Raw genomic sequence first — 26919 nt, 5'->3', positions numbered from 1 at the left:
GCAGTGGTAGGTGCGTTAGGGCTGTCGATCGGAGGTTTTTACGGGTAATTAGATAACTGGGATAGGATAATACTGATAGTGAAGCTAGAAATAAAATGATAGAGATTAAACACAAGTGCCATGTCGCATTTTTTTATGAAATAAGGGGGCAAACGAGCCAACTGGTCACCTGATGGAAAGCAACTTCCGTCGCCCATAGACACTCGCAGCATCAGAATAGCTGCAGGTACGTTGCCGGCCTTTTAAGAGGGAATAGGGGAGGGTAGGGATGGGAAGGGAAGGGAATAGGGGAGGGTAGGGAAGGAAATAGGGTAGGGAATTGGGCCTCCGGTAAACTCACTCACTCGGCGAAACACAGCGCAAGCGCTGTTTCACGCTGGTTTTCTGTGAGAACGTGGTATTTCTTCAGTCGAGCCAGCCCATTCGTGCCGAAGCGTGGTCCTCCCACGTTAAGTCAAATTCCGTAGGTAATCTTTGGCTTCTAACATTGCTCTTCAAACTATCGTATTACAGCCAGTGTTATGCAGCTCTGCTTTGCTCTGAAAAAACTGACTTCATTTCTACGTTCGCGACGGACAGTCAAATAGCATTCAATAATGACACTCAAATGAGTGATATCTTATATCACTTTATGGGATGTGAATGTAACGCATGGCAGTAAGCTCGCTATCAAAACTATCATGCATCTTACAACTTTACCGTATCCTTAAAATATGTGATCGTGAACCTGTGTCGGGTGGCAGCCCTGGAGCTCTGTGTGAGGCCAGGCTTCTCATTCATTAAGCCACTGATTGATTCATCGCTAGTCTTTATGGTGCGCTGGCTCACGATTGTGAAGGAATTCCATTTTTTTAGGCTCGCCGGACAATGGCCATTGTTGTCGTTTTTACAACCAGCCGAAGATAATTATCGGAGGATTTAAATTAAATTGGAAATTGTGTGATAATGTTTATTATGTTCCTGCTAAAACATTGTAAGATAAAGGATGACTAAGATATTTATTGTGTTTTGAGTTGTTACTTAAAACTGTTTTTCTGATGGCTGTAATTGATTTACATTCTCCTAAAATATTTTTGTTTTAAGTATAAATAACATTTTTTTTGTAACTATATTGTTTAAAAATATGTCAGTTTTTGTAGCCGTTATCTTAGCCGTTAGCGTGACTAAGCGTCAGTAATGTAAACAAACAGGGTTGAAACCCCTCTAACACGCTCCTGGGAACTTATACCCTTATCATCTACTTAATCTTCATATCGAGTCATTACGTAAATGGTCAATTAGTCACCAAATTGACCAATTCTATTTAAATATTTTTTGTCACCGAAATATTCATCCATATTTTCACAGTTTTTTAAAATAATAATCATTGTGAATTTCAGTTAACATAGCATTGAGATGAAACAAATCATGATACATAATAAAATTTTAACTTTGTTCATTAGTCAAGAATAATACACGATTAGGCGCGTCCACATAATAGAGCGAGCAGCCTCGTGAGGCATTGCCGCGCGAAGCAGCTCGGTTAGTACTTAGTGTGGTGCCTCGCTCGAGGCAAGCGCGCGCGTCTTTTGATTTGCTCAGTCGTTTGCACTTTGCAGGTAGCATCGCAATAACTCCGAGGCTGCCGCGCTTCGTCGTGAGGCGCGTCCACACAGAGGGAGTAGCCTCGCGAGGTAGCCGCGCGAGAAGAATGCCTCTCGAGGCTGCTCGCTCCCGCCTATTCACGATTGTAAAGTTAGAATGATAAGCTATAGCATAGTTCAGTACCGCATCTCTCAATTTATCAATTAAGGTTGCAATTACGGTAGCGAATATAATATTCCCTTTTCTAAAGGCTTGTTTCACCACTTTCTGATAAAGTGGCGAATAGGCTATTCACAACTTTTTTGACAGATTCTCCATACTTGATCTGTCAAGTTAATTTGGATAGCCTATTCGTAGTTATCAGGAAGTGGTGAAACAGGCCCTAAGTGTTTCTTCAAAACAAAATATCTGTACTGCGTATCTCTTGTGTTGTGCCTTTAATTTAATTACTTAATTTACACACGTATTTTCCAGAATGCGTCATCAACGGTCAGCGCGTGTCGGAGGGTCGCGACGTGGTGATCCCCGAGGAACCGTGCCTGTCGTGTCGCTGTGTGCACGGTGCGCTGTCGTGCGCTAAGCGCGCCTGTCCCGTTCTGCCCTGCGTCGCCAGCCAGCAGTACAAGAAGCCGGGGGAGTGCTGCCCGCGGTGCTTGCACCCGATCGCTGATAAGATCTTACCGAGTACGTATTTTTGATCAGTCAGTGTCGAATTTTTAATGAATCAGAGCCGTTTTTCTTATGATAGGCCATTTTATTTCCGCCGCCGAAATATTTGTACGAAATATGGCACCCGATGAACGCTGCCGCCTCCCGGCTTGGACGCTGCCGCACTTAGGCCTATACGGCCTATTTACAAAGCCGTGGCTGTTTAGTATGGTTATAACTTATAGTAGAAATGCGAAAAACTACAAATTGTTTCATTAGTAATGCTAACGAAATAATTATTCCGTTGTAAAGAGTTTGAATTAGCAAATTTAAAATTCTCAAAACATTTTTTTCAAAAGTTTTGGTAGTTAGCCCTTATCTAGTCTAGTAAGACTCCATATACAATTCCAGTAGTGATCTCAAAATATCCTATAGTCTTTACTTTCAAAATTATCATCAGTGGTAAACACCAAAATAATTAAATCAAATAATATGTCTATCTCAGTTTCAGGCATCTCCGACTTGAAACCATGCGTAATGGGCAAGGAGTACCACAGCCATCTCAGCGCGTTCCGAGTGGACCCCTGTACGGACTGCACCTGTATGAACGGCACATCAGTGTGCACGAGACAGACCTGCCCAGTCCTCACCTGCGGAGCCCGAGCCCTCCCCCCACCCCCGGATAAATGCTGCCCGGAATGCCCCAACATTGAAGAGGCGAAAGCCGCTTGCGTTGTAGGTGGAAAAACTTATCAGGTTTGTTCTTGATGATAGAAGTAGTTAGAAGCATGACAAAAGCACGATAAGGACACTGCACAGATCCAGAAACCACTTAAACTTTATTGGCAACTGTCGAAAAATGTATTTTCGTACAAGTGTACTTACATTAAAATTTATTTTTTCAGGATGGCGAAACTTGGCAGTTGGACGCGTGCAAGTCCTGCGAGTGTCATGGAGGAGAGCCGCGGTGTGCCATGGAGCAGTGTCCAACCTTAACTTGTGCCCCGGATCAGGTCCTAAAGCTGTTACCCGGACAATGCTGCCCCAAATGCGAGGACAGGGATGGCATCTGCACCGTCTTCGGAGACCCACACTACAAGACATTCGATGGCAAATTCTACAGCTTCCAGGGATCGTGCAAGTATCAGCTGGTATCGGACTGCAAGAACCACACGTTCTCGATAAGAATATCCAACGACGCCCGCAACACCACACACTCCTCGTGGACCCGCACCGCGACGCTCCGGATAGGCTCCACCAAAATCAACATGGGCAAGAAGATGCGGATAAAAGTTAACGGCCAAAGAATATCGATCCCTCACAAGATAGACGGTGTCGCGGAGATAACCCGCAGCAACGGAGCGGTTACCCTGACCTCCGACATCGGTGTGCAGATCCTATGGGACGGCGACGGGTTCCTGGAGGTGACCGTCTCCAGATCTTACAAGGGTAAACTATGCGGGCTCTGCGGCAACTTCAACTCGGTGGCCAGGGACGACATGCGGACTCGAGACGGCAGGCTGGTGAACGACACGTGGCGGTTCGGGTCCTCCTGGAGAATCGGCGGCCGTCACGCCTGCACGAGACGCCAGGAGCGGCCCGGCGCTAACATACGGTGTCGCCAGTCGAAGCTGACGAAGGTTCGACGACTGTGTCGGGAGTTCGAGCGGCATGAGGTGTTCACGGAGTGCGGTACCAAAGTGAACCCGCACAACTACAAGGAGGCGTGTCTTCTGGACGCGTGCGGCTGCACCGGGGTAAGGTGCCACTGCGCAGCGTACAGAGCCTACGCCAGGGAGTGCACTCGAGTCGGCGCGGAGCCTCGCAACTGGCTGCAGGCCGTGTGGTGCGAAGGCCCACCGCCGCCCTGGCTCAGTCGAGGAAGAAAAGGGATGAACCGGGCTAACAAATCCAAAGATCCAAACCAGAGTCTGTTGGAGTTGGGCTCTATCCCCAAGCGGAACTCCAGTCGCTCTCGGCCCCCACCGCCTATATTACAATAGTTAGATAAGGGCAACCGACATACCTACTAGTCATTGTGCCATCGTGGCATAACAAGGTGAGCGTTTACTGCCTATCCATCAAACTACATTTACAAATTAAACTCTACTATACCCCAAACCACGAACTAGTTACAAAATTTTAATCGATGTAACTTATGAGAGCCGTAATTGCTGAATATACCAATATTGAATTTAATCAGCGTACCCCTAAAACTTAAACCCCTTGGGTCTTACCACAAAAAACTAAACATCTGTTGAACAGTTGTTTTGAGATCATTTTTGTTATGAATTTTTCTCTAATCAAAAGATTTAAACACCTGTTAGCGATCTTTATAAAAACTGTGTTGTGTGATTTCGGCATAACAACTAACAGAATTGTATGTATTTTCAGAGTGTATCGGAAGGATAGTGAAGCGTGTGCGAGCAGTTGACGTGCGTGAGGAATCAAGATCTTTTACTTGAGCAGTATTCGTAATCTACTTATAATTTTACTTTAAATATTACAATTTATTGCCTCGCAGATATTTTTTCAAATGCGGCAATAGACAATGTAAAATAGACAATGTTATATATTTTAGATTAATTTATTTCAACGTATCGTGGATGTTAAAGGTATATAACGTAAAACCTAGTATACAGTTATATTAATCTTGTAAGATTCTAGCTTTTACATGAGTATGTTACGCGTAGATGCGACTCGGCTATTTATCAAAAATTGTGATAATTAGTTTTTGCATTTGACTTCAGATCGGTTAATAGTTCAAAGTGAGATCTCATTTAGTTAGTTTATGAAATCTTATACGAAACATCCGAAGCATAGATGCTAATAAGATTCTAATGTAAAAAGTTTGTTTTCTAGAATGAGTTCTCTTTACGTCTTACGTTAAGTTTATTCTGAAACTGAATGTGTTTTTACTTAACTAAGTAATATAATGTAACTTAATAAATTTAAAAAAATGTATAATTGTATTGAGAGAAGTATGACAAAGATCGAGCTTTATTGAGAACTTTGCAGAACAACCAAATAGCTCCTTTTGATGAGACTTGTAACGTAAAAATAACTACATAATATAATATTCTAATGAATTAAAAATTACAGAAATGTGCATTAGGTTTTCTGTCCCACCTTATGGTACAACGGACATTTAGTTTCAGAATAGAACTACACAAACTTGTAGTAATATTTTGACAAGTGTATCATCTGTACATAATTTGATCTATTCCACTTATTTTACTTTTATTTTAAGTTACACTTTAAGTTAATATTAGAATTATTTGTACTTTAAGTATGAAAGCGTTACCAATGAATTTAAATTGACGTGTGGTTCTTAAATTTTATTGATATAATTTTTTGTAGAGTCCTTTCTGTCTGCAATTAACAAAAGTAGACATCTTTTTAGAAAAGTAACTATAATTTTATATACTTTTCGATCTTACTTTCGCAAAAAAAATATAAAATTATATAATAATAATAAGGTAAAACGAAAAACATGCCAATCTCTTTACCATAAGCTTAAAGAAAGCCTTTGATCAAAATATCTATTTATTACTCTAGCTTACCATAAACTACATCTGAATAAGAAGGTTTTGTACTATAAAGCAAATACTAGTATATTATTCAAGTATATTATGTACTTTGCTGTATCTTTAAAACAAAATAAAGTTAATACATTATTACATTTAAAAATCTGCTTCTCAAACTATACCTAACTATAGTTATTAAAATATAACTTCAGTAACATATTCTATAGCTTCATTATGATAAAACGCTATTATAGTTAGCAAAATAATGCATCAAGACAATAATAGCTGATAGTATTTTAAAAATTTTTTGCTTTATTTATACTTAATCCTTTAAATTGAGTTAACATTCCAATACTTACATTACATCCCAGATGAACTCAAGTTTCAAAGGTTTTATTTTCTTATTTTTATGTGCCTATTAAAGTCTGATGTTTACTGCCTCTATAATGCAATCAATCTCTTGAGGTACTATAAAATTGATTCATGGACTGCTGATGGCAGACCTACATAAATGGACGGATTTTGCCGAGCCAGGCCCTTATATTATGATGTCTAGAACTAACTTGACCATAACCCAACCAAATAAGGAAGGTCTGCCACCGTATAATCCAATAATTTCTTTGATGTTAAATTGTAACATTCTAAACATGTTTTGCTGCAAGTTAAAAAAATATTTCGGAAACACTTTGTTGTAATAGTTAATTTTAAACGTTTTATAACAGATCTATTACCTTACTGTATGTTTTTACGTATAATTTTTATTTTTGTAACGTTTGTTTTAAGTCGGGTCTACGTTTTAGGTAGACTTGTAAATTATTTGGAAATATTATTTTATTTTTAGATTTTAAAGTGTCGCCATATTACTGATGTATTATATTTAATTATTAAATAAGGATTGTATCTTGCTTACTTCTAAAGCATTGTGTATTTAATTTTCTCCTTTTAGTTCAGCGAAACAAGCTACGCGCCCATAATTTTTTCGACTTCCAAAAAGGAGGTTAAAGGAGTGAGCACACTGAGACGGGCCGTGCCGGGGCTCAGCGTGCCGGGGCTCATCGCAAAAATCCGTTTCCATGCAATTTGTATGGAAGCGGAAATCCGCTGCGCCCCGACACAGTGTGCGATACGCGCATCCGCTTCCATACAAATTGTATGGAGGCGGATTTTTGCGATGAAAACCGGCACGCTGAGCCCCGGCACGGCCCGTTTCAGTGTGCCCACTCCTTATAGGCTCCGTTTACATTAAACTGATATAATATAATTCAGCCGCTGACTGTAAGTTTAATCTAATCTCGATTAAAGGTGATAAGTGTTTTACGTATTGTCGGTTAGCTGTGAATGTTTTTTTAAAAATATTATTAGCCTTCGGCCTATGCTGTCAGACTGCTGGGAATATTTGTGGAAATATGTACCATAAACTGCGTAACGCTCACTTTCGGCGTCATGTACGTCATCACACTTATGTCATTATGTACAAAACTATAAATTATTCTATTCTACCGTGATTCTACCATTTAGTAAGATGATCGATGGAACTTGTATATCCTATAATTGTTGTCAAATGAATGCTTATGTAAAATATTTGTATTACGATGAAAATAATAATTAACAATAAATAAATAATGTTCACTGTCTTTTGTTTTCTTATTAAGTCATTACTTATTATGATACTATTTTCGTTTTCTAATTTGGGACAAATATTTATATTTTTCCAAGAAGAAACTTACCTTCCCCGGGACTTCACTTGTCCTTTTCGAGGGATCAAATTATATTATTCTATTGAATGGCAGATTAAATGTCTTATAGCATTAAGTTCGCCATTGTTCATTGTGCAAAAAGTGTAAAAGAAAATAAATAAATTTTAATAAAAGTCCGCTCAGCGGTTCAGTCGTAAAGTTGTAACGGATAGACAGACATAATATATAGATACCTTTGCATATTTATGTATGTATCACCTCAGAATGGAGTAATCAATAGCTTTGTCTACACTGTGCCTTTTTCTGTTCATCAAGGGCATGCGTTATAGCGCAGTCAACAGCAAACGTGAGGCATGTCCGCGACGTATGCCCTCTGACCGTATCCAAAACTTCAAAAAGGACAATATTGCGTTCTTTAACGCATTCAATTATTGAATGCGCAAATATGAAAGTTGATGACGAAAATTGAAGATGAAAGTGCACACGGTGGACATAGCTATTGTAGGACAGGTAAAAACGGTTTCATCATCATCATCATCAGCCTATTGCCGTTCGCTGCTGCCCGTAGGCCTCCCTCAATGAGCGCCAACCATCCCGATCTTGGGCAGCCCTCATCCATCCGCTGCCACTTCCTTCAAATCGTCCGTCCATCGTGTCGCGGGACGTCCTAAACAGTTTATAACAAAGCATATTATATGCCTAGAGTAGGTAGGTAGGATAGGTTTTAATAATAATAATATCTATGGACGCTTCACACCACGTCGGTCTGGAACCGTGCTAAGTACCTGAAGGACTTGTGTTACGGGTACCAGACAACGGAAATATATTTAATACTTTTATACTATACATATGTATATTTATTTTTTTTATTATATCATACACATATTTAATACACATCCAGACCCGGGAACATTGAAAACTTTTTGTTCCGTCGGCGGGATTCGAATTCGCGACCCCCGGCTTGAGCGCCACACACTCAACCAATTGAGCTACAGAGGTCGTCAATACATACATGTAGGTATAACACGAAGAATTATGAGTGATTACATTATACTCTTCACCACTCTTCCTAAAAAGTGTATGCTTTCAGGAGTGGCATGTTTAATGCAGAACACAAGGAACTTAACAAATTCTATTAATATTAATACCTAAAGCTCACAAGGGCACCTTGTCAACGAGATCATTATCAAACGAAATAGAACGCTGAAAACTTGTTGTCATGGAAAGAATCGTTTAAAATAACTAAGATTACTCATACGAAAGTATAACAATATAACTGAATATCATTTTTATTTTTTATTATATATTGTGTCACTTATAAATGTGTAGCATTTATTAGATTATTCGAGGCTGGCTGCCGGCCAGTGCAGTGACGTCAGAATTATCTAGGACAATTTGGCACCTATTTCAAACGGAGACAAACTATTATTTTTATCATAAAATCTCTAAAATAATATTTTGCCTGCTGTTATTTCGAGATTTTTCTTTATAATTTATTGGATTTTCCGACTGTTTGGATATTATCTTCTCGTAATTTTGTATTTATGAAAACATCAAAATTTTTATTATATTCTTACAACTTACAGCCTCTAGGTATGCATATAGCATTAGGCACTTATTGTTAATGTAAATTAGGTCAGACCATTACCAAGGTGCTAAATAATGCTGCTAAATAATTTCTGCTAAAAATACAAATCAAAATAAGTTAGATAATATAATTATATTAATTAAATTGTTATCTAATAAAATGGCATTTTGAATATTGGGAATTTCAGTAAAAGAATGTCATAAATTAAGTGTTTTAATATTACAGTAATGTAACTTCTTTTTAGGTCAACAGAAGATGTAGTCTGTACAAGATGTGTAAGAATATAAATGATAAATCTTAAATTAAAGCATAAAAAAGTATAAAATAATAATAAGATAGGAAAAAGTTTATTCTCCGGTCATCATCTCCATGAATTCTGAAACAAAAATATAATTCATTTTAAACACTGTAAAGCTTTACAAACTTACAACTGTAGTCAAAAATTTACAATTGTATAACGATACAGTTGTAAATTTTTGACTATACAACTTTACAAGGGCGTCGCCAGCCGATGGCGCAAGGGGGGGCAAGTTGACTTTACCTACTACAATTCATACTTTTCTCATTATCTATAAATGAGAAAAGTACATGAATTGTGGGTAGAGTCGACAGCACATGAAGCTTTTCACTTGTACTACGAGCCTTACATCTACTCTACAGCAATTGTAATAACAACAGTATCTTAGTACTATATGTAACATATATAATATATTCTGTGACAGTACAGAGTCCAATGTGTAAAGCTACACGAGCACGAGCTCTTGACTATGCAATAAAAAACTTGTAAATATAAGTTATAATAACATTTATTAGAAAAATAGAATAAAAAGGAGTTTGAAGTTGAATAAGTGTTCAGCGACCAGCGTACAGCGTATTTTTTTTAAATTACCAGATTTTCATAGCTGGGCATTAACTCGTTAATCCCTTAATCGTTAATTAACGAAGTTAACATTTTGATTAACGGATTAACTTTTAAGTTAACTTTTAAAAATATTAAAAGTTAAAAAGCAGAAGTCCGTTAATCGTTAATCCAATGCCTACTATTTACCGCACGGCACTGCGGCGCGGCGCGAAAACAGGTTAGTATGAAACAACAAGTGCCGTGCTGTTAAACCATTTTGAAATTTACACCCAGCCACCGGCAAAATAATGTGAATTCGTCGTGAAAGTCGTAATTTTTGTCCACTTTTAAACCGTTAATTTTCAAAAATGTTATTTTTTGACCCCAAAATTTTTTTGTTGCAGCCCGCGACACCAAGACCAAAACATGTTTGTGGCCCGTATGAAAAAAAGGTTGGGGACCACTGTTATAGGGTGAAGAGTGATTTGTTTATTGTTCTTATAAATCATTTTCATGTTGACAAAGAAGAGTGCAGTGTAATTTAGTTAGGTAGAATACAATAATTGTAAAAGTTTTTGTTTTGTCCCTAACCTGTTAACTTCCAGAACCTAAACCAACAAGTTTTGTATGTACACTAACGCAATGATATAAGTCATAATAAATATAAAGGTAAAGATAATAAATAAATATAAAGATAAAGGCCATATTACACATATTAACGGATTAACGATTAACGTTAACTTGCGTTAATTCGCAATGCAACGCTTTAACGTTTAACGAAGCTAACTTTTTTCTTAACGGATTAACGATTAACGAAGTTAACTATTTGATTAATGGTGCCCAGCTATGCAGATTTTAATATTATAGTGGTCGTTGTTTGCATTATATTTGGCAACTTTTTTAGAATCTCTAAGGCGGGGGGGCATGGCGACGCCCTTGCAACTTGATAAACATTTACATTTTCTGCAGCCAAATACTTGGGACTTCACAGAAATGTTGTGTGTCAAACTTATGTGCCTTGTCTGAACTATTAAAGACTCTACAACGCGATGTTTAAAGCAATGCAATCATCAAAAATATAAATTGTGGGACTATTATGCTTTGTTGGTCTGTAAAATATTGGCAGTGAGAAGTCTTAGGGCCAAATCAGACCGCAACGCGACGCGTAGATGCATTTCCAAATTTGAATTGAATTGACCGACTCACGCAATTGAAGTCTGTCAATTCAATACAGAAATACATCTACGCGTCGCGTTGCGGTCTGAATTGACCCTTTGCCCGGGCGAGCAGTAGCGGCCAAGCCGCGGCAACCAGGCCGCGGTGGCCATCGAGATAGATAGCTTAGTATGAAACCGCCATAGACCACGCGCACCTGGCCGCAACGCGACCAGCGGCCACACCATACATTCGATGGCTGCCGCGACCTGCGGGGCTAAAATGGTCGCTTTGAAGAATCATGATATGAATCATAATATGATTAATTTTTCTAAAATCGCAAAATGCAACTCTGCTTGCAATTCATTTATGTATTTTTGTACTGATTTGACATTTGTCAGTTTGACAGTTTTGACAATTCATTTGCTGAATTGATTGAGAGGAATTGCTAAATGTGACCATTTTAGCCCCGCGGGCCGCTAGTGCGCGCGGGGCTAAAATGGTCACACGCGGTGGCTTTCGGATCTTTGCCGCGAGCGTCCGCGACCGATAAAAATTCAAATAATATGCTACTCTATGACATACACTATAGGTACCATTTTCTACTGACATTAATCTTATATAGTTATAATGGTGTTTTGTGACTCACCATCGAAGTCGACGGTGCCGCTGCCGTCGGTGTCGATCTCCTGTATGAGGCCGTCGAGCTCGTCGTCCGTCAGCTGCTCGTCCAACTCGCGCAGGATCTCGCGCAGGCTCGACGTGGGAATGTAACCATTGCCTGGAAGTAATGGCAGCGTGTAATTGAGGCCGAAGCTAAGTATACTCCTTTTTGGACCACTCAGTGGACGTTGATTAATGATTTGACATTCAATAATACCTTTTTGTAGTCTTATTACGAAACTTCGTCGAAACCATATTATCGTAGCAGTAGCAGGGTAAAGTAGCAGTTAAGATAAAATAGCAGGGTGTAGAATATTTTTGGTTTGTTTATTCAGTTATATTGCAGCTACGTCAGTGACGGATAAAGACTAAGTACTTGATGCCATAAGCAATCCATGCCTGTGGGCCCCCTATCCGTATGTCAACTAGAATCCATCTCTGAACCTTTACTTGTGGTCAGACTTTTAGTGCCCTCTCTGACGTGATGCCCTAGGGCCTAGGCAATTGCTTGATTATTTCATTAAAGGTAAATCCGTCACTGTGCTACGCCTGATAAAAGGTTTGTAATTGAACCTTTTTGAATGAAAATTATCAGCTAAAAACCAAACAGTTAGTACTTTACACAATGCGCAAGAAAAATTTTAGCCTTCATTTATTTTTACTCTCTTTAAGCGAGAGTTCATCAACCTTCAAGAGTTTATCGAACTTGCCAACAATTTAATTATTTAGTTCTGCTAATTGTACTATAATTACATTAATTAGGGTTACTTTATTTGTTTTGAGAATCTTTGTAACTGCAACTAAGTAATTCGTTAAACGAATCTATCATCATCATCATAATAATAATAAAATTGTGAATTAAGAGCATCATTAATTTTTTAAATTTTCTGTACCCAACTTTTTGAAATAAACGAAATTAAATTACATTGTTACAAATGAGCGTTTCGTTATTTATTAGCTGGTTCTTCTCGCCGGGTTAGTTCCCGAACCGGTGGTAGGCACCAGTGTAGTCCCGACGTTCAGAGAATATTTGAAAAAAAATATTTTGAATAAAAATATTTGAGTTTGAGTTTAAGTTTACTTTCACCCACTCACACACACAGTACCTACATGACATTTTGTACTCATTACAGATTTGATCACAAATGGAGGGCTGAGCAGACCTGTTTATTCACAACATATAATATGATGCGTCTGCGCCTGATCTCTCGCCAGACATGTCGGTCGTCCCACTGGGTTACAAGTAAAGATAGACTCTTGTGTACTGCGCAGTGCGCACACACCTGGGTACTATACAGTCACTCCTGCGTACCTGGCCAGTTTTCAATAAAACCGACCACCGTCACCGAAAGCGGTATGGGAGTTATTATGTATTCCACATCCATTGTAAATTATGTTGCGAAAATGCCTGAACAGCAGCTATGAACTAGCGATCCTTCGTCTCACGCCTGAAAAAGTATTATTCTCTTACCTTCTTTGTCGTATAATCTGAAGGCTTCCCTCAGCTCCTTCTGCATGGCCTCGGCATCCTCCTCCACGATGAACTTGGCGGCCAACGTCACGAACTCTGGGAACTCCAGGCGACCGGATTCTAGAAGAATACGTTAGGTACTAAAGTATTTTTACTAATAAATAAAGGGATACTTAATACTTAAAACTTTACATAGGGACTAACAACAAAAACTTTAAGATGACCTAATGATTTTCAGCACATATAAATATAGGACCGTGAAAAAATTACACAGGCCGACTTCTAATAACCTGCATTTATTGCGCTTTACCTTACTTTATATATTATAATACATAGAAAAAACTAGATTTTACTCGTAATTTCGTTTTACAGTAGGTAAATGTTTTATCATGTGGAAATCTTAATTTTTCTGAAATAAAAACATCCCATGGCCTTTTACGGGACTTAAATGTACCTCCATATTTAATTTTATCGGTATATAATATGGTTCACCGTACATTATATTTAGACATTAAACCTTACCGTTTAGACGCTAAATCATACAGCCAGAAAAAAACAGACCCCTTTAAATATTTGTATGGATACTCACTGTCGGCATCAACTTCCTCGATGAGCTCTTCCAGGATCTTCTTGTTGAAGGGCTGCCCCATCATCCGCAGAATGTCAGCTACGAAGTCACACGGGATGCTGCCCGAGCGGTTGTGGTCGAAGCCATCGAACGCCTTACGTAGAACTGTAAGAAACGACCACTGTTACGCAACCCAAAAAAAATCAATTTCTCAGTCCAAAATCGGCAGAAGCTCTCCTTCGCCCAAAATATTGGCAGAAACTCTCCTTCGTCCGAAATTTTGGTAGAAACTCTCTGTATTACCTTCTACGTTAAGACTCATCCCGGATTAACACTTGATACTATCGGAATACACTTTAGACTGCACCGTCGAGAGGCGGGTTGGGATTAGGACAGCAGTTCAATGCTCTATGCAGTGCGAATATTGTGCAACGTGCTATTTTGGGCGCTGCACCGTGCGTAACGCGCTATATAGGCCGATTATATTCGAAAACGACTATAATGAGGTTAGTAACCCTGTTTCGTTTGCCTTAGTTATTAAAATATGTGATTGCATTTGAATAAAGTCTTTAGCGACTGAAATAAAGTTTACATGAAATGATAGAAAATTTTGTGTAGTTTACATCATAATTATATTAGGTATAGGGAATACCAACGTCAAAGGAAAATAAAAAAATAGATTATCTTCCTCTTTTGGAAGTCACTAAATGTTATTAGAGACAACTTTGCAACGTATACACACATACTACATATTATAATGAACTATGGATGAATGTGAAATATTATAAATGCGAAAGTGTGTCTGTCTGTCTGTTACCTCTTCACGCCTAAGCCGCTAAACCGATTTTGCTGAAATTTGGCATGGAGATACTTTGAGTCCCGGGAAAGGACATAGGATACTGCTTATCCCGGAAAAATGTAGGTAAACCGAGTTTTGGCGCAACGGAGTTGCGGGTGACACTAGTTAGACATAAATAAAGTTGATGGGAGAGATTCCAAAAGCTATTTATTACTGTCGTCAAGTAGTATCCTCTCATGTTTATTAGTAAATAAATTTCCATAGAAATCAGTACATAACAAGATTTATTATTCCTATTCAAAGTCGACAACATCGAAATGTACCGAAAATAATTCACGTTTTGCGTAAGTCGGTTTAATGGCGTCTACTAAAGAGAAACATGACCTAGCACTATTCTCGACGACTATGCGACACCCGAAATTATAATAAACTTTTATTGCTAGACATAAACATAGAACGTGCCCTAACCCAATTTCAGAATAACTTTCAAAAATAGAAAATACAAACCGAAGAAAACTGCTAAAAATATACAAGTAATAAAAAAGTGACTTAATTTTATGATAAAGCTTTCTTTGCCAGAATCATAATTAAACAGCTGTTGCGCATAAAACAAACACCCATAAATTATAAAAAAATGTTTGTAAAAACGTTCAAATTATAAATAAAACCACCACAAAACGACCTTAATGCTGACAATAGATCAACACATGTCATAACGGACCCGATTCAGTTTATAGTTTTTACATTTTGGTATTTTTTTGCAAAAAATACCTTGTCCTATTATTTTGTACGCAGTACAGTGTTTGCAGTATATGCCAAAGTAGGCACTTAGGCAGTACTTATGTAAAGCTTCCTGCTGCCTATAAAATTGTTTGTAAGAAATATTATATCTTATTAAATAATGTTAAAAAGCTCATTTTCGTAAAATGGTCTTTGACGATGAAAAATATGATCTTTGTACCAATTTATGATATTTATTTTCATCACAAGTTGCTTTTTCCGGGACTCAAATACTTTGTACTCGTACATCGAAATCGTTTTAGCAATTTAATAGGGATGATGACAAGGTCAAAGATTAGCGAATTTTGTTAATAAAATAAAGAAATCACCGTAAAAATAAGTGTTCCCAAAATTTCAGCTTGATAGCATTTGTATTTTTTTTTGTTATGCGCCTTCAAAGTTGGATATTCAAGTCGAATTTTTTTTCAATTAAATTTCTTAATATTTGTATACAATTCGATAACTTAAGCAATTAAAAGCAACTTTTGTTATGAAACCACTTTCATAAACGCAATATTCAATATACCTGTCGAACAAAGTTGTCTCCCGATGCGTACAAACTACGAAAGACTGCCGTCATACTTTCGTAGCACTTTGTATGGAGCGTTTCGGACAGGTCTTTTTTTATGAGATATTTGAATTGTCATATCTTGGTGAATTTTTAAGCTAACAGAGTCATTCTTTCAACGATGTTTCTATTTTTTAAGTGTATTTCAATTACCGATAAGAAAAAAAATAGTCATCATGCCTATTGTGAAGAGACAAGCTTAAACTGCTGAAACTATTTCGAATTTGTGTATAACATAATATGTATAGGATATGCTGTAGCTTTAACCAAATAACTGTTCATAATTCTCAGGAGCAGACTTTATTATCAAATCTCTTGTAATCTTGACTTATGAATGAAGTTATTTATAGAATATTTGAACTCGCTATCGGTTAATGGAAGGAAGTTTCGTTAGATGGAGGGAGATGATCGGCGTTATTTGGTTTCCGCTGAATTGGCAGTAATCCAACCGTGCTGCTCAAACTTTTTCATCGTTCACTTTTATCTAAGAATAGCTTTTATACGCGATTTCTTCTTGAAAATATGCCTTGAGATTAATTAGTGCTGTGATTAAATTGAACTAGGCTAAATATTAGGAAATATTTAGCTTAGTCAGTACTCAGTAGTAGCTTTTCTTAGAGTAGAAATATGAATGTATATTATATAATGAATATATATTGAGCGTGCAGGACATCATCTCCCTGCTGAAACAGACTGATCCAGATGAGGTACCGGCTTTTGTTGCTAAAGAGCCGCCGCCCGTCACGTTGGACCACGTCGACGTCGTCAGCCTACTGAAGGACATCAGGTTCCTGAAGGAGGAGCTGACCGGAGTTCGGGGTAGATTTCAGGCGTCAGAAGCTATCATTAGTGATCTACGTAATGAATTATAACAACTAAAAAGTAATAATTCATTATGTAGGTCACCTGACGCCGCATTCGTCACTCATCGCCGAGGCACACAAGCGATCACGTTTAGCCCGTCAGCATTATCGGGCGGGTCAATGAACACCGCCGCTGCCGCCCCCGCCCGCGCTCCCCTCCCGGTTGCGCCGCGCCGAGTCCACAGGCGACTCAGCAAAACTACGCAACTGTTGCTGGTCGCCCTGCGCCTCCCCCGCGGGCGCATAAAAATTGGGAAAATGAGAGCCGTAAGGCTTCGGAGTCGCAAGACTACGGAGAGCCGCAAGGCTACGAAGAGCCGCAAGGCTACGAAGAGCCGCAAGGCTAAGTCTTCTCGACCTGGCAAGGACGAGAGCAGGAGGTGCGATGAGGAGGGCTTCGTACTGGTGGAGAGAAGGAAGAAGAAGCCCGCCGTCCGCAACCATCGCGGCACCGCGCCATATGTACCTGAGCTGCGTCTGCGGAGCGAGGTCCCCGCGACGCCTCTGTACATATCCCGCCTGCACTGGTCCATGGAGGTGGAAGACGTCGGGCGGAGGAATTCTGGCCGACTGATGTGGTTTACCGAAGGTTCCGGGGGAGACTCCGGAATGAAGCGCGCGTCACGTCGCCGTTAATTCGTGATAATGTGTAGTTGTTAAGTTTATATAATTTTTATGTATGTTAGTCATTAAGGTATATATTGTATGGGCCTACGAAGCCTGATTTAAATAAATAAATATCTATAATTGTATTATTAATTTTAAGGTGTTTTAATCACTTGTCCTTTAAGTGTTTGCATCTACCTCACTTTCTCTGCAACACCTAGCTAGAAGATAATGCCACAAGGCGTTAAGCCCGCCTTTGTACAGAAACGTGCAAGAGTTTTAAATAAATAAATAAATAGAAATGATTTGGTTTGGAAATATATTATATAACAAAAATCCGCTTATATTTTGTTGTACAAAACGCTTTAACTACAAAAATAAAAACAGACCAAGTGCGTGTCGGGCCACGCGTTTTATATTTATTTATTTATTTTGTTCAATATTGTATACAATGATACTACAGAATACAAGAAATCTTGCCTCAAAAACTACAAAGAGTTTATCTGGACAAGATGTGGTCGCATTAGTTGAGTTTACTCAATAGATGTTTTTTAAGTTGCCGTCTATATTTACACTTGTCCCGATACAGCTTTTGTAGGTCTTCTGGCAGCTCTTCTACAAATGAAGGTATTAATGTCTTAAGCATTCTGCTTCCATAATAATTATTACAGTTTGGCTTAACAAATTTTGTTTTACAGGTTTGTCTTAAAATGCTGGGTCTTATTTTTTCTATTAAAAGTGTAGGGTCATTAACTTCATTTAAAACTGCAAATTTAACAAGATCAAAAATGTGCATGACATTACAATACTCAAATAAGCCTTCCTCATTTGTTTTAAATTTATTTTTAACCGTTTTAGGTACAATCACTTTTAATATGCGTAACGTTAATGAATGTATATTAAGTAAGTGACTTTCAAACGATCTTCCATAACTACTCAGACCATAGTTAACAACCGACTGGGCCAACGATAAATAAAATAATCTTAAGGTTCTATAGGGTAACTTGTATTTAAGAATATAGATTTTACTGAGTACAGATCTTAATTTCGAGCATACATGGTCTATGTGTGGCTTCCAACTCAGTCGGTTGTCAATTATGAGACCGAGGTATGTATGTTGATTTACTTTTTCCAATGCTGGACAATTACATGCATTATAAACTACATTTGAATGGAAACAATCATGAGTATGTGCTATAATCGTGGGGGAGGTGAGAGGCAAATTATGAGCAGAATGAATATGTATGAATTTAGTCTTTTGTGAGTTTATTTTAATGGTCAATGAATGTATAACGTGTTTTATACTACTAACAACATCACCTCAGTTACGTTTAAAGAAATTTGAATGAAAAGTTCCTTTATACTTCTCCAAATACATTTGTTTTGGTTGATCGACTATTACTCAATAACTTAAGAAGTCTTCTTAGACGTGATAGTTTTCCTTTTAAATTCAGTATATTTCCTACTTCCGTCAATTTTTTCACATTTCCAGAAGCAACAGTTTAGCTGGTAGAAGGGCTGATAGAAGTCTTGACTACGGAACCCTAAAAAAGTAGTCATTACAGTGTATTATTGTTATGATAAATGTTTATCAAGTGTTGTGTCGTTTAAATTATTTAAACTAATAAAATATACTATTTGAACTCTAATTTCACTCAATACTCGAAAGTGCATTTCGAATGAAAGAACGCTTTTAATTAAATAAAGATTTACGAGTATTTTTGTTGTTGTCACTTATGGATGAGTGCCAATGTTGATGTTTGCTGTTTTTGGTTAAAATACTTTTATTTAGATAAATACAGTCTGCAGAAAAGATATATACAACATGACTGGTGAGACATGTTCAATACTCGAGGACGTGATATTTGGGTATTATATTAAACTAGCTGTCCCGGTGAACTTCGTGTCACTTTAAAACCTTCCCTGGACTTCTACGAATATTTTAAGACTAAAATCAGCCCAATCCATTCAGCCGTTTTCGAGTTTTAGCGCGACTAACACATTTGAAAATACATTTTTATATATATAGATGAAAAAAATATATAAAAAAATAATATCAATTGATCACTGAGTAAATGTAGCTTAAAGTTAAATAATTATTTACCCAACGCATGGACACCCATACGTGGGAGAGCCATGTTTCGCCGAGTGAGTTAGTTAGCCCAATCCCCTACCCTATTCCTTTCCCTACCCTCCCCTATTCCCTTCCCTTCCCTACCCTCCCCTATTACCCTATTCCCTCTTAAAAGGCCGGCAACGCACCTGCAGCTCTTCACATGCTGCGAGTGTCCATGGGCGACGAAAGTTGCTTTCCATCAGGTGACCCGTTTGCTCGTTTGCCCCCTTATTTTCATAAAAAAAAACACCGCGCGTGGGAGGGGTGGCGCGCCGCCCGCATAGTAATTTACTTATGTCCATGATTCATTTCATTCAAATCAAGTGCCTAATTTTATTATATAAATTAACTATCCACAAGGTGTCTGATACGGTCATGGTCAAGGTGTCTGTATGATGTATAGCTTAATTTTAGGTTTGATAAATAATTATTATATTATTATGATTTCCGCAACTTTTGACATCTGAGTCAGATTAGCGGTTTAAGTATGAAAAAGTAACATACATTCTTTCGCGTTTATAATATTACATAGTTAAAGAAATAATTTAATTTTAGTCAAGGATTTAGCTTAAATATCTAATATAAAATTGTTTCATTTTATAATATAAAATTGCCCAATTGAATGTAAAATGGTCCTGCAAAAGAAATTAATAACGAGGGTGTGAATTACAACACTGTGTGATATGGTCATTATCAGCTAAATGCTGCTAGCTCATTAACAATAAATAAATAAATAAAAAATTGTACAATTTTTGTCTGGAAATACAAGTTGTCTCAATAGTCAATTTGTCCACTGGGTGTTAAAGACATCTATATCTCAATATGTCGACACGTCACTCCGTCACCTCGACAGCTGTTAATCGTTGTTTCCGTCTGTCTGACTGTCGACGAGAGTGTTAAGTTTCTGTTTATATAGGTGAAAAACAATAAAAGCAATTTTATCATATTATATTTTTGAGATTTTGTTTATGACTTAAGTTACAATATCTTGTAATTTAAATAATAGCTATAAAAAGTCTAAAAAAGTTTTTCGGTACTTGCCTGTTTTTTATTTGCGTAAAAATATTGAAGAGGTCATTCGAAAGAATCCTGAAGTTTGCTTGCAAATTATCAAATAAATAATTACTGTCATGGGAATAAGAGTGGACTCAAAGGGGGATCTTCCAGCAAGGGAGATCGAATGTGTTGAACGGTAGGTTGAACGCATAATGTTAATATAACGTTCTAGCGGAATAGAGAAACAAAGGCCTGAGCAAGAGAGATGTCACTATCAGTAACACTGCGTGCTAAAAAGAGACGTGTGATACATGACAGCAGCACTCTTTTTTTGACGTCCAGTCGGCACGTGCCGCACGTTGACAATTTAATCTCATTGAAATCATGTTCAATCATGCTTGTGTAAGTGTATACGTACACATATTTTTACACACAGATGAAACCAATTCTGTTTCATTTGACAGCTCGAGATTGTTGCTCTATTCCGCTAGGTATATTAACTTTATGGTTGAACGTATATAAATTGTGACTTATGTAAGAATGTGATGTAGAGCTGTGTATTATTTTTTATTTCTATTTATTAAGCATAAGATACACAAACATTTTATTTAAATCTAATGGCAGCACCATTAAGCCCGACAAGGGTTTGTCTCGGTGCCATATTGGTATTAAACTACCGCCTATCCTACAACGTAATTATTAAAATATTACAATATTGTGAATAAATGCTTAGAAGTCTTATTGGTGTCTTCTTCAGTATTCTTGGTAGCTAAACGGATATTGGTGGCTAGACCGAAACCAACATTCACATTTTCTCTCAAGCTCATGTTTATATAATTAATCCTTCGATCGTGGATTCTTGGAAATCTATTGTTATTCTATTGTGTCTCGCTCGCCGGTGAGCTTATGGGGCTTGATGGATTATAATATATAAATATCATTGTTATTTTCCGCCTTTTTGGTAAAAGGTGGCCCCGTGCGAGTTTCTTACGCCGGTTCTTCTCGGTGGGGTAGTTCCCGAACCGGTGTAAGGCCATAACTTGTCAGTTAAGGCGATAAATTAATTATTTGTAATCAACTAATCACAAACGTGGTAAACTTCGATAGCGCAATCTATGGCGTTACTTGGTCCACAACCATTATTGTAATCTCAATATTTAGTCAGCAATAATGTTGCAACAACAATTAATCACGTCCGTCTCGCGGTCACTAGGCGTGCTCGCGTGACACCGATAGCGGGACACGGCGGGACAGACGTGCCAACACCTCACTAGTCTAGTCTATATCTATATCTATAAATCTAGCTTTCTAGATTCTAGTGCATCTAAGGGACTTTTATATAATATACTAGACTAGATGATGCGTCTGCGCCTGATCACCTGTTGCACCAAAATTAATTTATCGCGGGGAACCGCACATTTTCCGGGATACCAAAGGTTAAGTATTAGTATAGACTAAGAAAATACGTATTAGTTAAATAATATTGAACTGAAAAGACACAAGACTGTAAAAATTTATAAAAGTCATGTAAAACCGCGTGAAAAGGTAATCAAAGAATAGATACAGTTTTGCTTCTAGAATATTATATATACCATAATGTTGTATGCTACCACTACCATTGACTACTTATAAATTATAATTTATAAAGGTTTAGTTATAACCGATGTTATTTAAAATATTATGATAAATTTCACTGCAGTCTAGTTCAGCTCTAAATATTATTGTGTTATCGAAAAGAACTCAGATTTTATACAAAAAAACTGTTTCTGTTACGCATTATAAAACTTTTTGAAATGAAATTCTAGCGTGGCGCGTGCTTTCACGAGGAAAAATAGCGATTCGCGGCATTAAAGATAACGCATGGATGTTCTTAAAAATGACGGTTATTGTGTTGTTGGGAGGTCGCCAAAACTTTATCCAGCATCTCACATAAAAACAAATATAACACAACATCTCGCTTATAATTAAATCACTCGATTTTGGCAGATTTATATCAGTTATGCACTTTGCCTTGAAATAATATAATTATAACATGTTATTTAATATATTCGAAATGTAAAGTTTGTCACAAAATTTATTTATAGACACAGCAAATTGGATTTACATAAAGTTTACTATCTATTTGTTTACATTTAAACAAATATATACAATATGCTTTCATAAACTAACGTTAATTTGACATTGATTATCTTTTATTTCTTTACAACTTTATTAAAATAGTGTTTATTTAAAATGGTACAACAAAAGTAGAAAACATGTTTTGCATTTTGGACATGTCGTAGGTGCTACGAGTGTCTACGCGGCCTGCTACGCGGGGGTAGCGCGTAGCCCGTAGCCCGTAGCGCGTAGCGCTTAAGAGTATTCCACACCGCCGTTTTTCCATACAAACGCTGTCCCCTGTTTCCTCCCTGGATAATGCCGGTAGAGTTATGATTTTTTCCCTGAATATCTATGGCCAGTATTAGCATGTCCCTATGTTTTCTTTTTTTTAATAATTTTATTATTAAAAAAGATAAGAACGTCCAAAAACCCAAAAAAAGGCAAGATTTTCCTTTGTATTCAAACACGTAGAAAACAAAACTGGCTAAAATATACAAAAAAAGTAAAACAGAACACAGCTCAAGCCTTTTTTTAATTTTTAATGAAAAAAGTACTTAAATCAGTTAAGTTTTGGAGAAGGAATCAGCGGACAACGAATCGAAGATTTTCTGTTCTTATATTAGAACTTTTGTCGTGTTGTCTCTATCGCGCTCTGCGGTGGGAGACTTGATATTGGTGAGACAGCAATACATTTTCAAATACCTATTTTCAATTTCTCTCGCCCCTGGTGTATCCTCTTAACTCATGCTACGCTAAAATTCGCATTTTCAAAATCCTATACTATACCCTATTGCAGTGTTTTTCAACCTGTGGATCGCGACCCCTGGGGGGTCTCACCTAGTAGTCAAAATTTCGGACATAATTAAAAAAAAAATTGGGCCTTATCAAGCCCTGAAAGGACATTAACTTTATCTGTGTTGAATTTCACATTCGTACAAAAACCGCTTCTTAAATTTTTATGAGATATTTATCATAAGCACATTTTTAATTAAATATAACGGTACTTATGAAATATAATATAGCTGAACCGGCGAATATTGTTTTGCCATAAACGTTACTATGAAAGATAATAATAATATGTTAGTTGACTCTTAACTTATAACTACCGATTAACGGCACCGATTTTCTTCAAAATCAGTTAAGTCGTTTTAGATGAATTTTGCAATAAACACCACAACACGAGAATTTGATATTTATAAAATAGCGACGGAACACTTACCGGCGATCTGTTCTGGGGGAAGCTCGTCAGCCTGAAATTGAAAAACATATCAATTAGAATTGTCCTTTATGATTAGACATGCGATATTAGATTTTATTCTTGTTCCCGTTCAATTCATTTTGATCCAAATGTAAACTAAATTATTGTAAATTATAGTAAGGTATAAACTAAATTATAGTAAGGTTGGATTTTACAATGAATACTTATTTTTAAATGACATTACAACTTTACATTGTAAATAAAGCATTATAACGGCCAATGTTGTGCGAGGCAACTATGCATAACTTATTCGCTAATTTTTTTCCATGAAGGGGTCAGAATAGACTAAGGAGAAGAACAAAGCTATTTTCGGTTGTGCTTTGGTATAAAGATTCTGCATTGTAAACTGCAAACAGATTGGATAAGTCCAAAACATAAGTTGGCGAGGAGTACGAAAAATCTATGAAAGTTTATCTCATTTTATGTCTGTTTACAAAATGATGGGTTATTTACTCGCAGACGAAAGTTATTTATCGTCCAATATAATATGAAATAAATCTTCCACCTATACGAATGAATAAAAACGCCAAAGTGCTCCCGAAATAGAGGCGAATGAAAGAAACATTCTTATAATTTCTTCGGTATTTTTAGCTTATACAATCTGGAGAACGAATTCGACTTTATTTTCGTATCGTGAAACGTTATACAGCTGTTTATACGAGAGCCTTACCTTTTGAACCGCGGCTTGTTTAAATATTTAGTTTAGTACTGAGACACAGATGTTTAAATATCTAGAATCTAGATGGTCCTCTATATGTAGATAATAGTACCAATTGCCTAGAAGTTTAGAGATGTGATAAAATAGCTGATAATTTAAGTTATCAAATAAGGTAAAATTTAAACTGCATAGTACTTTATTATATCTGTTTTCATTTCAGTGACGTTTCAGTTCGAAGGTATCTAACTCATTAATAGTACGGTTAACAAAGTAGGTACAGCATAAATTCGCTTCTTACATCTTCTAAATACTTAGCAGATTCTTATGCAGTGTTCACTTCATAATAATAAACGTGTATTATATTATACACGCATACCACTCTGTGCGCATACACACAATATATTATAAGAAAGTTTACAACAATATGTGATCAAATTTTGGTGATCACGTCCCTCAGCCATGAGGATACGATTAGGAAGAGAGAGACTACAATATGTATTGCATCTGTGCGAATCCGAAGCGCATCATGTAATAAAATTTGGGACTTCTCAACACCAACGCTTGGACGATAAAATTAATTGACTTTGAAATATAATTGTCGCGAATCCAGAGTGTAACTGTATCTGTGGCCTTCCCCCAATTATAAAGTTTATTTCGCGTATGTAGGTCATATTCCCGTAGACCGTGGAGGCACGCAATAAAATTTAACTGCAATCCCAACTGAAATAGACACTTGCGTCAACTCTATAAAGCTCACGTCGATACTAAGGATTTTTACATGCAAATTGGTAATAATTAGTAACTCAATAATTAGCATTAAAAAAAAAATCTGAATAAGAAATAATATTCTAAGAGTATAGTTACTAACAGAAGCAAATGGAGGTTTTTGTATTCAATCCTTATTTCAATTATTATTTATATCATTTTCTTTTTTCTCTGGCCAATAAATTATTTTTTACTCGAGCTTATGCGACGTTTATTTCCATGAAATGTCCATTATTTTTAGTTTAGATAAGATGCTGTCATACTTCTACTACAAGTAAAAAGCATTGTGCATTTGTTGCCATTATAATGTCAATCATGTAATTAAATAGTACTTTAATAGATACGTTAATTGTTCCACGTCCATTATGTTTAATTAAAAGTAGTAATTTTCCAGTCAATCAAACTGTTCGATCAACTAATATGACTCCTACGTAAATTACGTGGACATCACTGAAGTAATAACTATTGTACTTATATATACCTTGCACTTAGATCTTAAAAAAATGATTTATTTCCGAATAGGATACGAAGTAACTCTTTCTGGAAAGTCAATGATGCCTACCATCGTTATTTGAAATAAACAGGGTGTGTATTAATTACAACATGAATTCGCTAAAAAAGATTTTTGAGAGAGATCTGCTTTAGAAATACCGACAAAAAAGTATCCAATGGATTCAACGATATCCTGATCCTGTGCTTTTGTCTGATACATATGGTACGCCGAAAAAACTTGCTGACTGCAGCGTTATTAAAAATATGTGACTAAAAATTTCCATTAGTAAGCGGTTTTTTCAACTTGTTGGTGTTAAACAATTATCGGGTCCAGGCAACACCTACCCAGTCTTCTGTGTCGAGAACCATGATGATCACTAGTTAGCACTATGAGACGCACAACACGACTGACCGCAGTTCCAGCGTCCAGGGTTATTTTCTGCTTTACGATTTCGGTCTTTCGTATACTTTCACATAAAATTGGAGGCGAGGCGCGGGGTGCGGGGGGCAGTTCCAGTTCCTGCCCGCGCGCCGGCCAATCGCACGAGGCCCAAACGGTAGGATGCTAAGGTATTTTTAGTTGGAAACGTGGTCTGTAAAAACGTAAACAAGCGGTACACCAGGGCTGCCGATTTCGGCACTTTTATCCTTTCACATGATATTATGTACCATCAAAGAAATTGATTCATAGTCGACGATCACGTCATATTTTGGTCGGACTATGTCAATTCAATATGTCGTGATTGAGTTGACATTACGCGACCAAATTATATTGATCCGCCATCTGCTAGTGAATCAACTTCTCTGATGGTATTTCAATGAGTTTTCCGCGAAGTGGACAGCCCTGTACTGGATTTTCCTGTAAGCAAATCCACCCACCCTGTCCTTCAGAGCGATGTTTGCATCATTTAACATATTTCGAGCGGTTTGCCTGTTTGCCGTGTAGTCGTTTCATATTCTTGAAATATTAGACACGAATATGACGTGTATAAACACAGTAAATTTATCGATATTTGGCGGATTTGTGTATTATAGAGTCTTGGATTGAGTAATTCTACGAAATTGATAGAGTGTTTCAGTAGCGAATATAGTTTATCATGTTCTCATATAATATGCTTCAACAGTTTTGATACTTACTGTGTATAGTGGCTATAATGATTGTTATCGACATTTTTA

General features: G+C 37.1%; 2 protein-coding genes across 4 annotated transcripts in view; one reads left to right on the top strand and one right to left on the bottom strand.

The window, feature by feature from the left end:
- Window positions 1–5675, top strand: part of LOC121731499 (BMP-binding endothelial regulator protein) — an 88690-nt gene extending 83015 nt beyond the window's left edge. Inside the window, exons 5-8 of one of the 2 annotated variants that reach the window (XM_042120932.1) lie at window positions 2059–2268; window positions 2738–2967; window positions 3138–4291; window positions 4627–5675. In XM_042120932.1, coding sequence (XP_041976866.1) covers window positions 2059–2268; window positions 2738–2967; window positions 3138–4235 — 1538 coding nt within the window. In that variant the 3' untranslated portion in view covers window positions 4236–4291; window positions 4627–5675. Of the gene's footprint in view, window positions 1–2058; window positions 2269–2737; window positions 2989–3137; window positions 4292–4626 lie in introns of both variants that reach the window. The other variant, XM_042120931.1, reaches the window with a different exon arrangement.
- Window positions 5676–9244: 3569 nt separating this feature from the next.
- On the bottom strand, window positions 9245–26192 carry LOC121731504 (troponin C, isoallergen Bla g 6.0301-like). 2 transcript variants are annotated; one of them, XM_042120937.1, is made up of 6 exons: window positions 26089–26192; window positions 23790–23820; window positions 13764–13907; window positions 13175–13294; window positions 11690–11821; window positions 9245–9420 (listed from the first exon to the last, which is right to left on the bottom strand). In XM_042120937.1, exons 1-6 carry the CDS (start codon window positions 26110–26112, stop codon window positions 9392–9394), a joined length of 480 nt encoding a protein of 159 aa, XP_041976871.1. In that variant the 5' UTR covers window positions 26113–26192; the 3' UTR covers window positions 9245–9391. The 2 variants fall into 2 exon arrangements, with proteins under 2 accessions (XP_041976871.1, XP_041976872.1); XM_042120938.1 differs by lacking the exons at window positions 23790–23820; window positions 26089–26192 and adding an exon at window positions 14046–14136.
- Window positions 26193–26919: the final 727 nt, after the last annotated feature.

Source organism: Aricia agestis, chromosome 11 (genome assembly GCF_905147365.1).
Source record: "Aricia agestis chromosome 11, ilAriAges1.1, whole genome shotgun sequence".
Taxonomy (NCBI): domain Eukaryota; kingdom Metazoa; phylum Arthropoda; class Insecta; order Lepidoptera; family Lycaenidae; genus Aricia; species Aricia agestis.
This window is presented reverse-complemented; position numbering and strand designations above follow the sequence as displayed.